Source organism: Blastomyces gilchristii (genome assembly GCF_000003855.2).
Source record: "Blastomyces gilchristii SLH14081 genomic scaffold supercont1.3, whole genome shotgun sequence".
Lineage (NCBI taxonomy): Eukaryota > Fungi > Ascomycota > Eurotiomycetes > Onygenales > Ajellomycetaceae > Blastomyces > Blastomyces gilchristii.
In genome coordinates, this window is record NW_003101680.1 from 1,135,533 (window position 1) to 1,148,405 (window position 12,873).

Sequence of the window (12,873 nt, forward strand, 5' to 3'; positions counted from 1 at the left end):
AACAAGATGAATGAGATACTACTAAGATTCTCGTTGCAATAATTGTGGCTTCCAACTTATTAGCCTATGATTTGCCCTGTATATGACTAAATTCCACTCCGCTCGCCCCCGATTTATAATATGTAGTTGTCCAAACACCAGATAAATATGTAGCTGAATGATCAGTGGTTGTACAGTTGGGGGTCGTGTTACAATAAGTGCACTAATCGAATACGAGCTTTCAAATCATTTCTATATTTGACAAACATGATGAATGCTTTTGAAACCAGGTCCATATGAATTACCAAGCCCTTCATGGATTAGAAGCTGGTCGTTCCAGACAGGACCTACAGAAACGAGCTGCTAGGAGCAACATTGAAAATACTTTCCGTTCCGAAGGCTGAAAACCTGCTGGATATTATCTTCTTCATTATCGTCTTGACGTTCAACTTGGCCCCATCAGGGTAGTATTGCTTTGGGCTGAGATCCCACCATATATCAGCTATCCATCGACCGTACCTAGTTTGCGCGGGTCTAAAATATGGGGGTTTTGCATATGTCCAACACTCGGCTCGCATCGATAGGGATGTGCGGTGTAGTTATTCGATTTCCTGAGTCCAAAGGCTGTGGTTGGCTGCCTGGCTTCGAGAGGCCTTCCATGCCATTTATAAAAGTTTGCGCAATTAGAATGAAGGTAAGAATAAAAAAACGTAGTCGGGAGCCAGCCCTGGAGATATTATACGGTAACCAAGAATGGCAAGGGGCAAAGTATAATCATGTTCGAAAATTCTAAACCAAAGAGCAAAAGCGAGCTGCCGCCGCTAATGCTACCTATTGAACGCAGTCAAAAAGAAATTCGAAGAGAAAAGAATAGACTGGCTCAACGACGGCATCGAGAGGGTATTGTTCTCCCTTTTTCCTCTTTTCAAAACGGTCGAGAATGGTTCTGCGATGTATAGTATATAGGTCTCGAGCAACTAATAAAATCAGCAGCAAAGCGAAAATGCGCAAGCAAGACACACACTCATGATAATATTCATCCAAACCAAACAGAAACGAGCGCTTCGTCACGGGAGCGACAACAACCACAGAGTCCGGCTCACAATGAGGTCGACCCAATGAAGTAAGTAGCCTCGGGTCCGAGAGGGGGAATTTAAATTGTCATCCAAAGGAGCCCAAAAAGGGGAATAATGGTGCTGACGAATGGTTCATAGGCTTGATTTCTTTGAAGAAATAGAAAGCATTTCAGATAGACTAGGGCCCGAACTCATGGAGAAAGAAATGGTCGACGACCTAATCAACATTGATTCGTCATGGGAGCCGAGGTTCTTCCAAGAGACCTCGATGCAAAGCCGTGTATCTCATACTACTTCAGAAACTGCAAAAATTCCTGATCCCCTACTAGATACCATGGGAGATGACCACGCAGAGCCAGCGATGCGAGATATCCATCGGCGGAGGCGCAACAGCGGGTGTTCTTCCACTTTTGGACTAGCTATGCTGAACACGCAGCCCAACCCACCACTGATTCCAGTGCACTCTTTAGACAAAGGGCAGCCATCATTGTATTCTGATCGATGTCACTCCCAGCAACCTGGCTTCCAGCTAGCAGCAGCAGACACTTCGCCGCTACCCGATTTGAAGGGTGGGATCTTCCAAAGCGAAGACACAGAAACTCTTGAGGAACATCAATTCCCCACAGAAATCTATCGCTCAGATGATCTCGATAAATCCCTTCAATCCTTTTCACAAGAGATGATGGCAAGGGTTGGAGAGGCTTCGGGTATAAGAAGGAATAGTTGCAGAAATAAACGAAGGAGAACATCCTATGAAACTAGCGAACGGCGACTGGAGAGGATACTCTCGGTCATCGAAGAAGAGGGTTATGAGTCCCTGGATGATGTGGTTGCGGAATACTACGTAGGGCAGTTTCCAAAAGACTCCCTGCTTGCTTCTGAACAGTTCCATTCCCGGACTCGACGGCTCGGCAGGTTCTTGCACCAAGTACACAGAAGTTCCCGGGCTTGGAGTAAGAGAGAAGCAGCTGGCTATCACGACGTAGTTACACGAGCTGCAGAAGAATTATTTCAGGAGGAAGTGCGGAGTCGAGCAAATGTAATCATGGAAGTGCCAATTCATCCGCATCGTCGTGCCTCTCCATCCCCTTCGTCGATAAATAATAGACTTTGGATGCCTCCTCACAAAGAGCCTGATATTCCGGGGTCGACAGCCAACCCCTCGCGCAATGACACGAGAGCATCCGCCCATACAGTTGTCCGAGACCTGCTGTTCGAGAGTGGCCTAACTCCAGTCCTCATGCAGGACTTGTCTCGACTTCAGAGTACGGTAGGTGGACAGCTTCATGGCCCACTCTCCCGGAGTCCTGATGAACACGAATTAATTAAACTCTAGGTACCTGAAACTTTCACTCTCCTGACGGAACTAGCTAGAGCGAGCGGGCTTCGCCGGCCAGATCAGTCTATTTCTGTTTGTTTATTCTTACAGATGTTGGGGCTATAGAGCTCTCACCAAGGCAGCTCAATAAGAGCCAGCTCTTTTTGCGTATGACTGCCCCGTTGCAGTCCATTTTCGTTGATTTGGATGGATTTGAGCGTTTGTACGGAGTATTATGTGTGGAAGGTGGAGAGCTTGCTTCATTGAAGTATATGTGCTCAACCAAAGCTGAATGTATCTGTTGAATGTCTTTGACTGTCTTGGTCATTTGCTCTTTGCTATAAGTAATGCAGTTCATTATAAGAGGGTTTGGCAGATATTCCATCAAAATTGCACTTGAGAGGCCAGTGTTGTGTTGAAAGACATTCAGATGAGGCAATGGCAGTTGGGCGCAAGAGTAATATGTATTCATAAAACTGTGGCATATAGCCCCTGTCACATATGCCAGATTGCTTGAGGCTGTAATAAGCCCTGATTTCACAGTGAATGTGATTCAAGTCATGGACCCTGTTGTTGACATACCCAGCTTCTTCATTGTTGTGAAACTAGACAACATCAGGAGCTGGTGTGTTTGAGATGTAGCTGCTGATAACCAAGATACATACAACTTTCAGAGCGCGCGGCATGCCATCATAGTTCACATGGAATACTGACAATGCCTCTGACGATTTTCAGCTCTCTGGTAAACTTGATCTTTGTAGGATTGATCTCAATCCTAAAATTGTCGTCAAATCCGCTCGCCTTGTAGACGAATGTGAGATACTCGCGGTTTAGGCGTCATGGCCGGAATTAAGTTGTTCCCGACTCGGCGTCAAGCTGCCACATGTCATGTGACTGAAGGGAAAAGGAAAAAGGTCATCTTAGGTTCAACTTTAATTGGACGATCCAAAGCTGGCCTCTAGTCTAGTCACGTGATGCTTCCTGCAACATAAACTCTCGCCAACCTCCTCCCTACCATGCTATGCTGTATGTACTCCTTGCATGTACCACGGCTCATCTGCGCGAAACTTTGCTTTTATCGCCAAATCTTTCAACTTCGGGAACCACTATAATATGTTAACTTTGCTTAAGAGAAACATTCCCTCAGGATTCAATTCACTCACAGGAGTACCTAGTCCTGTTGCTGGATCCCATCCAGCCAAAGCAGGGAATCCACTAGTGTTGCACCCTCTATTAGATCCCCAGGTGATGTCAGTAAATGCATCACGGGCTTCAGAATAGAGCCAAGGATTCAAGAAGCCTAGCGGTGGGTGCCCATTGTCAAGCAAGGCATCATTGACCAGTGCGATTATGGCAGAAACTGTTGGAGCTGAAGCACTTGTTCCGTCCTGGAGATGCGCTTGACCATTCCAAAGGACAGAGAAGTGATAACCTAGTGCGGCAATATCAGGATATCCGCGTCCCCTCCGATTGAAAAGGCCTTGATGTTCATTTCCAAGAGCCTCCAGGTAATTTTCAACCGCCATGGCCTGATATCGTGGCCGTTCGAAAAGTTCACTGAAGCCACCGCCGCTGGCAAAATCTCCGCGACCATCGAACCCTACGATCTCGGAACCCACTAGTCGCGTAGCTCCTACGCTAGTAACATAGGGGCAGCTGGACGGGAAAGAGGGCGCAAAACGCCTTTGCTTGCCTCTGCCGTTATCCATTACGCACCGCTCACTTTTTCCGACCCCCCAGTCCCCACTAGCAACAAGGATCGAGACGCCGCGGGCTCCCAGTTTGGCGAACTCCCTACAGACTCTCCTTGCGTACTCTGGGGGGACGGATCGCTCGGTATCAGCATATGAGATAGAGATAACGTGAGGTAATGTCTCTTTAGTTTGCATGTACTGGAGCCACGCCAGGTATGGTTCATTGGTGTTTTCTTGATGGTCCTCGACAGGTCGAAATGGGGGCTTCGAGCCTACATTATATGTCGTCATCGGAACCGGCCAACTGAGACCAAGGATAGTCTGTGCGTCCAAAGCACCTTCGAACCCTTTATTAGCATTATTCTGCTCTGGAGTATTGGGTGTTTGTTGATCATCTCCATCTGCTATGATCTCCGTCGTGAATTGGTACGCTGCATTCGCTTTGGCGGCGGATGGATTATAACGGTTGAGGAATAGCTCGATGTCGGACCTATTGTTGACTTCGCCCAGGAAATTCACTAATGCGATACTATTTTTAGCGAACGCCTTCTGCGGATAACCCCATGTGCCGTAAAGCACGCTTAGGCATACTATTGAGATCGCTAGTCGATTGCATGCTTCCTTGACAGTGGGCGCCTGGGATAGCTCATGGGCTAGAGGGATGCCGAGATGGCCGCGCTCTAAGACATCCTCTTCCACCAGTTCCTCATAAGTTGGTATACGATGTTCTCTTTCCCAATCCGGCGGGGGTAGGCCCCCATATCTAGATTGCCCGCGTGGTATGAAAAACGAGTTGGTGGGTTCGACAACATCGATGTGATCGACTAGGCCGGCAGGTATTGACCATGTCAAGGATCGTATCATGGTGAATCCATTCTCGTTTTGATACTCCGCATAATTTGCCCTGAACAACCGTTCAACAACCCCGATCGGTGCATTAAATGAGATCAAGTCTTCAGAGGCGGAAACCGTCAAATTTGACGGTAAGGAACTAGCTTCTTGGAGCCAGGCAGTTACCAGATTAGAGGACGTCGGCGCCACTCTAACTAACCGATTGACCTCAGTTGAAGAAAGGTACTTGCCATATCGGGGGTGGGATGGATCAGAGACTACGTTTATTTTAACACATACTAGCAAAATCGATGGATAACAACACAAAACATACTTTCCATTAGATGCTGCTCCAATGTTTCCCATCCATGCTGCTTGAGCCCAATGCTTACTCTAATGACTCGATCCCCTGAGACTGACGATTTTCGCGACCAGCCTGTCGGCAAGTCCACCGAGCTCTTCAGCACATATCGTGTCTCTAAGAGTAGTGATCCTATACCTAAATTGAAAAGAAAAAAAGAAAAGACAATTCTTTGAAGAACTCTAGGAATCATGATCATTCGATTTGTCAACTCTCAGACAGAGATATCAAAAATATAAACTCAATTTCATACATCATAACTACTTTCCTTAATTTAGCCCTGCCCATTATATCAAAACCGTTCCATGATGCTGACATTGAATGGTCCGCATGTCATGCTCGATGCGCTAGTGCCGTAGTTGCTGACACTGCATATCACTGTGCTCACCAATAATAGTTAAGTTAGTTAACGGTTTCATCGATAGTTACCAAACTAAAGACAGCCACGCCTTGCCATTCCGGGCAAAAAATTACAGTACTCTTACTTGGCCTCGAACAGGTGTAACATTCCTAGTTGGCGATGTCTTGACTTTGCAGCTTTCTTCTTGGGCCATGGGATACCTAGATATGACTCCATTTACCTCCCGGACACGTTCGCGCCTCTCTCTCTTTCATGACTTCGCCAGCGGGATACTTCCTAGCTAAAATGGCCATCCTTGGTAGATATCTTCTCGTATCGATTTACGCCCTCATTTTGTTTATCACCACCTTTACTGTCTCAGAGCCTGTTCAATATTGTCGATTCGGCCACAATGAACATGGGCCATCTAGCGTTGACTTTTGCATGGGCGTTGCGATGCATTACAATAGATCTTCGCTCCATCACGACATGTACCTAACGATGGAAATTCCTCGAACGTCTGCACTGGGATGGACTGCCATAGGTACTGGATCGTCCATGAGAGGATCATTAATGTTTATCATCTACGGGATCCCTTCCGACCAGCATGGCCCCATCGTCAGTATCCGCACGGTGGATGGCCACACACAGCCGCAGTTGGTTTCTCAGAACCAGATGGGCGGAGCGGATCTTCGCGTGCTCCAAGCATCGTGGATGCAGGGTAGCCGTGCGATGACTACTGCGAAAATCGCCCTCGTGTGCTATTCATGTGAAAAATGGCCAGGTGCTCCGATCTCCGCTCAAGCCTCTTCACAGCCGTGGATTTGGGCGTGGAACGATAAACAAGATATCCCGGTATACTCATACGATGTCCATCTGGATATGCATAAACACCATGCTGGAAACGGTGGTTGGGGAAATTTCTACGTGGATATGGCTCGATCAGCTAGCACTGCCAAAACCCCTCCATCATTGCCCCCGATTAGAACAGGGATGCCCCGACTGGGGACGTCGGACAGCCCTTTAAGCGCAGGCGGTATGATATCGTCGATCAGAGACAACCCTATATCTTCTATACACGGTTTTGTGATGTTTGTTGCGTTCTTCATCTTGTTCCCCCTTGGTACAATAGCAATGCGATCTGGGTCCTCTAAGGCTTTCAAATATCACTGGTTCATCCAGCTGGTAGCCTCTCTGTTCGCTTGGTCCGGTATAATCATCGGACTCTTGATGAACCACCACATAAACACCGTTCACCAATGGATCGGTGTATCTCTAGGTTCGTACCTCTTCATCCAGGGCCTGCTGGGCTGGCAGCATCATCGGGTCTTCGTTCGCATTCGCCGTCGGCACTGGGCCTCGTACTCACACATATGGCTTGGACGACTCACGCTAATCCTGGGCTGGACCAACATTATTACTGGCATGCTGTTGTCCGGAGCCAGCGTTTCTTGGTCCGCTTCTATGGCATGCATAATTGCCATAAACGCTTTGGTTCTGTCTTTCTGGGTGTGGAAGGCTTCTAGACGTCAGTTGCGTGCCAAGGTGGCCACAGCCGATCAGACTACCTCCCAAGCGGTGTGGCCTGAGCCCAAACAAGGGGACTACTTTGCCCTAGGCACAATTGATGAGGATGACGACACAGATTCGGAGGAGGAGAGAGAGAATAATAAGAAAAAGAAAACCCATACACAATATGACCCTGCGCCCGGGCCTTCTGGCCAATGATAGCTTTGGAGCTGGGAATTGTATTTTGCATTTAAATAGGGGTACGTCCAGCCTCACATCACCGCACGATCCTAGTCTAAAATTTAATCTGTTAGATACCGGCGGCCTGTATCCAGGTAATACGAAATTTAGCAGACAGAGCTCCATCCACTTTCCCAAATTCATGCCACCATATTCCGCGTCTCTCCGACAGCATGGCTGTCGCGGCCGATTCTCAAGCGTGCCATATAAAGGCCTATAAAAATTATAGTTCGATGGCCCTAATTTATACTACTTTGCTGGTAGGCTTGAGAAAAGATAGTTAATGAATGCCATATTACAAACATGGGATAAATTCTTGTCATTCTGCGAGTCAGACGTGCTGTCTAGTTTCAGTTCCTTTTATGCATTACTCCAAGTGTTCATATCGTGTGTAAAATCCTAATGCTATATCCATGGATCTCTTTGTCTCATTTGCTGGCTTGCTTGGTACCTGTCCCAAGGAGCTGTCTGTTTCCATGTGTTACCTCCTGTGAATTCCATGTTGTTAAGAAACCGTCAGGGATGTCTGAGTTAGTTACTTTCATGCGCCCTCGCGGTGGCACAGTTCATTTTCACTAGTGACATTATCAATAAACGATCATATTATCCATTATAATTGTCTCTCTAACGCGATGCCGTCATTCTGACTATCTATATAAACGGGAAAAGAAAATAACAGAGGTAACATGATATCATAAGCCAAGTATATCACGTAGAGACGATCCAAGCCCAAACAAAGAAAAATCGGTGTATCCCATAGTGGCGACGGGCGAATAGGATAGCGTGAGAATGTAGTTTGCACCAGTCCGACTTCCCAGGCCCAGTGAGAAGTTTGACATGAGTAGCAACATAAAGAGAAAAATACTCAAACGAGCATGAAGTGAAAGACTGAAGCACGCTGTAATGAACAACTCCAACTTGCAACAGAGTGATGATGTAACAGATCCGAACACCATCCTGACAGGGTATCTCCAACCGAAAACGTAGTGTACAGCTTCACAGAGACACGTACGTCTCAGACCCACTCACCCGCCCTCTCATCAGCCATTGCAGCCGGATCAGTAGGCCCAACAATCACGATTCGATCCTTCAATGCCATCTTCCGCATGTCTGGACTTGATAGCCCTAATCCCAACCGTTCCCTCGTCATTGCCATACTCCTTCGAAACAAGCTTCCGCCCCGCAGACTCCGTCGACTCTCCCGTTCTTTCTCCTGCTGACCTTGCTGTTGCTGCTCCTGCTCCAGCTGTTGTTTATCCAGTTGCTGTTGTTGTTCATCCTCCTGTTCCTTTGTAGGCGGGGGCGGCGGAGGCGGGGGAAGAGGTAGGAAATACCTCATCGGCGAAGGGGATGGAGGTCGAGGAGGTCGTAAGGGTCTAACAGGCGTGCTGTTATTTCGGACATGAAAGGCTTTGGAAAGAAATGTTTTCATACGGCGGGGGAGAAGGGTTAAGGGGCTCGAGAAAAATTGGGATTGGCCTTGTGATTGCGATTGAGGCTGGGAGTAACGGTGGCTTTGCTGATAGTATTGCCGTAGGGGTATGGGGGACGGCGGCAATGGTGGGAGCTGAGGAGAAGGACGTTTGACTTTTGGTTTCATCATCTTACGCTTGAACATGGTACTGGGCCTGCGGTTACTTTTCGTTTTCCACGCTTTCGGCCCGTAGCGCTGGTAGTCGGAGATCGGGACAGCGAGTTGCTTGGTTCTCCGGCGATCAAATGTTGAGACTGTTGGGGTATTATTGGGAGTGGGGGTAATATTCAAGTTGTGGTCCGATACGCTGCTGTCAGAGGAGAAAGAGTATAGTTCTGTACGATTTCCGTATTGGGGTTGAACTTCGATTTCTGGCACTGATGTGATGGTGGCGCCTCGTGCAACGTTGGTAGCGGGAAGCTGGCCGGTAGAAGACAGTCCCATTTTCCGCGGGTGTTCTATGTAAATGTCAGAGGCAGCTTCCTCTGAGTACCGTCGAGGCCGCACAGGCTCGCTAAGGACTTCGCAGCGGCACATCTCTGACCCACTGTCATCCACCACTGCCAACGACGACTCACGGCTTTCGTCCCTGCCACACCGATGATAGTCTAAAGCGGGAAATAGTAGCATTGGGCCGACACTCTCAATAGTTGTATTTGAAATAGGATGGACTAGATCGCCAGTCGTGGAACCACCGTGCAGTGCGTGAGTCGAGTTGGAGCGAGACTTCGATTTCAGACCCCACGACCACCCGTAATGTGGGTGGTATGGGCCAGTGGGTGCCCTAAGTGACGCGCGAGTGGCCGCCTCGAGAAGTAGGTTCGGCGCTGACTGATACCCACAGGGCTGGAGAGATAACGACTTCTTCGGTATCCGTAGATGTACATCCTCATCCACCGGAGGTTCACGGGTCGCCTTGTGGTAGTGCTCTGACGAACCCAGGCTGTGAGCTCTTGATGGCGCACGCGGAGGCGGCTCAGGCATCAAGGTATTCCGAGGACAGGGGGGTAAATGGCTCTCAATCACCCCGGCGGCTTCATCGTCAGGGCTGTAGACACTAGAAGTGGGGCGTGGAAGGTCTGGTAAGGGTTTATCGAACTTCCAACTCCTGCAGCTTGGATTGCTGGGCGAGAACCCTCGTAGAGGAATGACTTTCTCCAAACCCTCCAGCGACTTCGAGGTGAGGAGCGGAGGTGTATGTCTATGAATTCCTCTGGACGTCATCTGTCCTGTGTCGCGAGTGTTAGAGAGACTGGGAGAGGGCAGCATGGCAGCGAGTCGCAGTCAATAATATATAATAGAGCCCAACAGGTAACATTCCGGATTCGAATGTTAAACTGAGCAACATGCGCAAGCTCTTGGATTGGGTTGGCTTGTCAGCCGTGCTTCTCGTGGAGGGGGGTGGGAAATTGAATATTTCGAAATTGCTCTCAGCGACAAAGAAGCACAATACGAACAGCCATATTCGGTGATGATACGAGAGTGCGTCGACCCAAATCTTGCCGGAATATAACTTGCAGCATGCATGCAAATGTAACTTCCACGCGGAGGTAAATCCATAAACATAAAGGAAAACAAACCACAACAGCAACAGAACAAATTCTAACAATGATGTAAACAAAGTTGAAGGTTTTTTTCCCTCTCTGGCAAACGCCGGAGAAGGACAAGGGGGGGGGATCTATATAACCTTCGAAGTTAAGTAACCAAGCCAAGCGTTGGGCCCAACAGCATATGAGCAAATGGTTGACGAAAACAAAGAAAAGCTCACAACCCATCTCCACGAACGCCAATAAAATCTCGCAAGCAACGCTAATGCGTTGCACAGTGCGTGCCCAGGAAACCCCCCCCAAAAAAAAAGAAGAGAAAGAAAAGAAAAGGAACCAAACGCCAAATATTTAGCAGAAAGTCTGTGTCCTCACAAGTTCTGAGGGTCGGTCCGGCTGATTTAAAATCACGTCAATTTGGAGGCTTTTTCAAACATTTCTGTAGTAAGTTCGTCCGCCGGGTCTCGGGTTTCCTTGAACCTGCCGATCTTTTTCAGCCGAGCGATCATGTCCTCGTCCCCAAAATGACTGTTATGTTCGAATTCAGGCTCTTCTGCGTAGGCCACTCGAGCAGCATCGACTAGAATTCGAGCGGTCATACCGAATACTTGATAGCGGGTTAGTCCCATGGATATCTCCTGCCTCTCTAGTTCATCAACAGCGGCATCTTGGTCAATGCTCTTTCTTCTTGGCTTTGTAACCTTTTGGTTCGTTATCGGAACGAAGAAATGGTGCACTACCCCAAGTTTTAGTAACTGAGGGACTCCAGGAGAGGGGGCGGGAAATTCCAGTTAGGTGGGAAGGAAGGGGGGAGTTATATTCATGACAAGTCAAACATACTGCGCCACCAAGTAGTGTTCCAGTTGGTCCATGTTCCATCATACCACTCGGAAGGGTCGCCTGGAAGACTGAAATCATCCTCGCCACGGGGCTCGTCCCGCATCATCAGGAAATTGTGGAATGGCCCCGAGAAGACGGCCGCCACCTCCTTGGCGTCGAGTTGGGGCATGAACGCCTCCTCCGGATCAGCATCTTCACCTGTAACTTCGTCGTAAGAGTGGAGAAGCGCCACACACGGCCGTACGACCAGCTCGGTCCGTGCAAGATTGGCGGGGAGTTCGCAGAGATGCTCTACCCAAAAAGGGGATGGGAACTTCTGATCGATATTGGGCAGGCCGATTTCCTCAAATGCTTCGCGCCGAGCAGTCTCGAACGGCGTCTCTGATAATGAATCCGCCTTCCCACCTGGTAGTGCTGCTTGACCGGGGTCTAATTCAAATATTCAAAAAAGGAAAATGGGTGATCGGTTAGTGAACCTGCCAATTGAGCAGTTATATCCCCCAACCAAAAAGAACTACAAAAGAACCTGACGAACGGCTCGTGGCGCAAGCGTGACATACATGATTTGAGTGTGTTAGATCTGATGGTTAAGATAACCCGAAGATCGCCTCGTCGATCGGCAAAGAGCAGAAGCAGCACAGCAGCCTGTCGCGACAGCGGGACGGAGTCGTAACTGGTTGGGGGCGGGACATAACGTCTCAGTCGTTCGATGGCTTGCTATTAATATATATCCCATCCCGGCGGAGTGGTCAGAAGGGCTTTTTAACTAGGAACAACAAGAAGAAGGTATATAATGCGCCGGCTATCAATTTGTTTTGGGGGTTGGACGGCCTGCAAAAACAACCAACCTTCGATGTGGGAGATAGCGGCGCCATGGTTCTCAGCAGCCTCGAACGCAATAATGAGCAACTTTGAACGCTATAAGTCTTACTTGCGTAGGTGTGCAATGATCTAAACAATGCCTGTCTCTTCATAACCCTCCCGGTGCCAACATATATACCGGTCTGGAGAGTTGGTTATTTCCCGGTTGCTGCTCCGGGGTGGCACGCTAACCATGTTCGTTCCCATGTCTGTGCCGAGGTTATCTGGCGTGGACAGATCTATCTACGATCTTTTTTATATAATTGTGATTTTTGCACCCAGAGATCATTAAAGCTAGATACAGATATTCAGGCGCTTGATGATAAAGATACCTCGTATGTAACGTAGTTCATATCAAGTTGTACTCCTTAAAAGTGATTTCTGTATATACACGAAGACAACTCGGTGAAATAACCGCCCTAGGTACCAACATGTGTAAATGTCCCAAGAACCCAACTAACCAGCCAATTTAAAAAACAATTTATTTATATTTAAATATCTTCCGTTGGGAACAGCAATGAAACCACAAAGAGATAATTTCACCAACCCAACCTAGACCCATCTATTCTGACACAGAAATAAAATCACTGTTGAAACCTTGTTAATTCCAAACAAACACCAACGTCTATCCCAGGAAACTAGTTAGTAAGCGGAGTAAAAATGTGCAAAAGGGAAGAAAAGAAAGAGAAAAAGCAAGAAAGGCATAGCAGGAAACAAGAACAACAAAGGAAAAGAGAAGGAGGAAAAAGAACGTTTGCACTAAGCAAGCCAAAGAATAAAAGATAGAAGCCAGGGGTCGAAGCTGA

The 12,873-nt window shown here is 48.0% G+C and overlaps 5 protein-coding genes across 6 annotated transcripts; 2 read left to right on the forward strand and 3 right to left on the reverse strand.

The window, feature by feature from the left end:
• Nucleotides 1–710: 710 nt before the first annotated feature.
• Nucleotides 711–2,936, forward strand: BDBG_01901. 2 transcript variants are annotated; one of them, XM_002627184.2, is made up of 4 exons: nt 711–879; nt 970–1,102; nt 1,194–2,325; nt 2,392–2,936. In XM_002627184.2, exons 1-4 carry the CDS (start codon nt 756–758, stop codon nt 2,497–2,499), a joined length of 1,497 nt encoding a protein of 498 aa, XP_002627230.2. In that variant the 5' UTR covers nt 711–755; the 3' UTR covers nt 2,500–2,936. The 2 variants fall into 2 exon arrangements, with proteins under 2 accessions (XP_002627230.2, XP_031576754.1); XM_031720537.1 differs by having other exon boundaries at nt 973–1,102.
• A 456-nt stretch (nt 2,937–3,392) lies between these two features.
• Nucleotides 3,393–5,957, reverse strand: BDBG_01902 (tripeptidyl peptidase; the record flags this gene model as incomplete). Its single annotated transcript, XM_002627185.2, has 5 exons — nt 5,745–5,957; nt 5,576–5,606; nt 5,233–5,397; nt 3,537–5,176; nt 3,393–3,479 (listed from the first exon to the last, which is right to left on the reverse strand). The coding sequence occupies exons 1-5, from the start codon at nt 5,811–5,813 to the stop codon at nt 3,393–3,395; spliced, it is 1,992 nt and encodes a 663-aa protein (XP_002627231.2). The 5' UTR covers nt 5,814–5,957.
• Nucleotides 3,413–8,010, forward strand: BDBG_01903 (uncharacterized protein). Its single transcript, XM_031720538.1, has 2 exons — nt 3,413–7,368; nt 7,423–8,010. Exon 1 carries the CDS (start codon nt 5,873–5,875, stop codon nt 7,325–7,327), a length of 1,455 nt encoding a protein of 484 aa, XP_031576755.1. The 5' UTR covers nt 3,413–5,872; the 3' UTR covers nt 7,328–7,368; nt 7,423–8,010.
• Nucleotides 8,011–8,363: 353 nt separating this feature from the next.
• On the reverse strand, nt 8,364–10,091 carry BDBG_01904 (uncharacterized protein; the record flags this gene model as incomplete). The annotated part of the gene is made up of 1 exon (XM_002627187.1): nt 8,364–10,091. The coding sequence occupies one exon, from the start codon at nt 10,089–10,091 to the stop codon at nt 8,364–8,366; it is 1,728 nt and encodes a 575-aa protein (XP_002627233.1).
• A 682-nt stretch (nt 10,092–10,773) lies between these two features.
• On the reverse strand, nt 10,774–12,081 carry BDBG_01905 (NUDIX domain-containing protein; the record flags this gene model as incomplete). Its single annotated transcript, XM_002627188.1, has 4 exons — nt 10,774–11,102; nt 11,207–11,635; nt 11,767–11,923; nt 12,055–12,081. 4 exons carry the CDS (start codon nt 12,079–12,081, stop codon nt 10,774–10,776), a joined length of 942 nt encoding a protein of 313 aa, XP_002627234.1.
• Nucleotides 12,082–12,873: the final 792 nt, after the last annotated feature.

Bases quoted from the DNA above. Each gene is read 5' to 3' on its own strand.
- BDBG_01903 (XM_031720538.1), top strand. From the start codon at position 5,873: ATGACTTCGCCAGCGGGATACTTCCTAGCTAAAATGGCCATCCTTGGT.
- BDBG_01901 (XM_002627184.2), top strand. From the start codon at position 756: ATGTTCGAAAATTCTAAACCAAAGAGCAAAAGCGAGCTGCCGCCGCTA. The intron at 880-969 runs GTATTGTTCTCC...TAATAAAATCAG, and splicing joins TCAACGACGGCATCGAGAGG to CAGCAAAGCGAAAATGCGCA. The intron at 2,326-2,391 runs GTAGGTGGACAG...ATTAAACTCTAG, and splicing joins TGTCTCGACTTCAGAGTACG to GTACCTGAAACTTTCACTCT.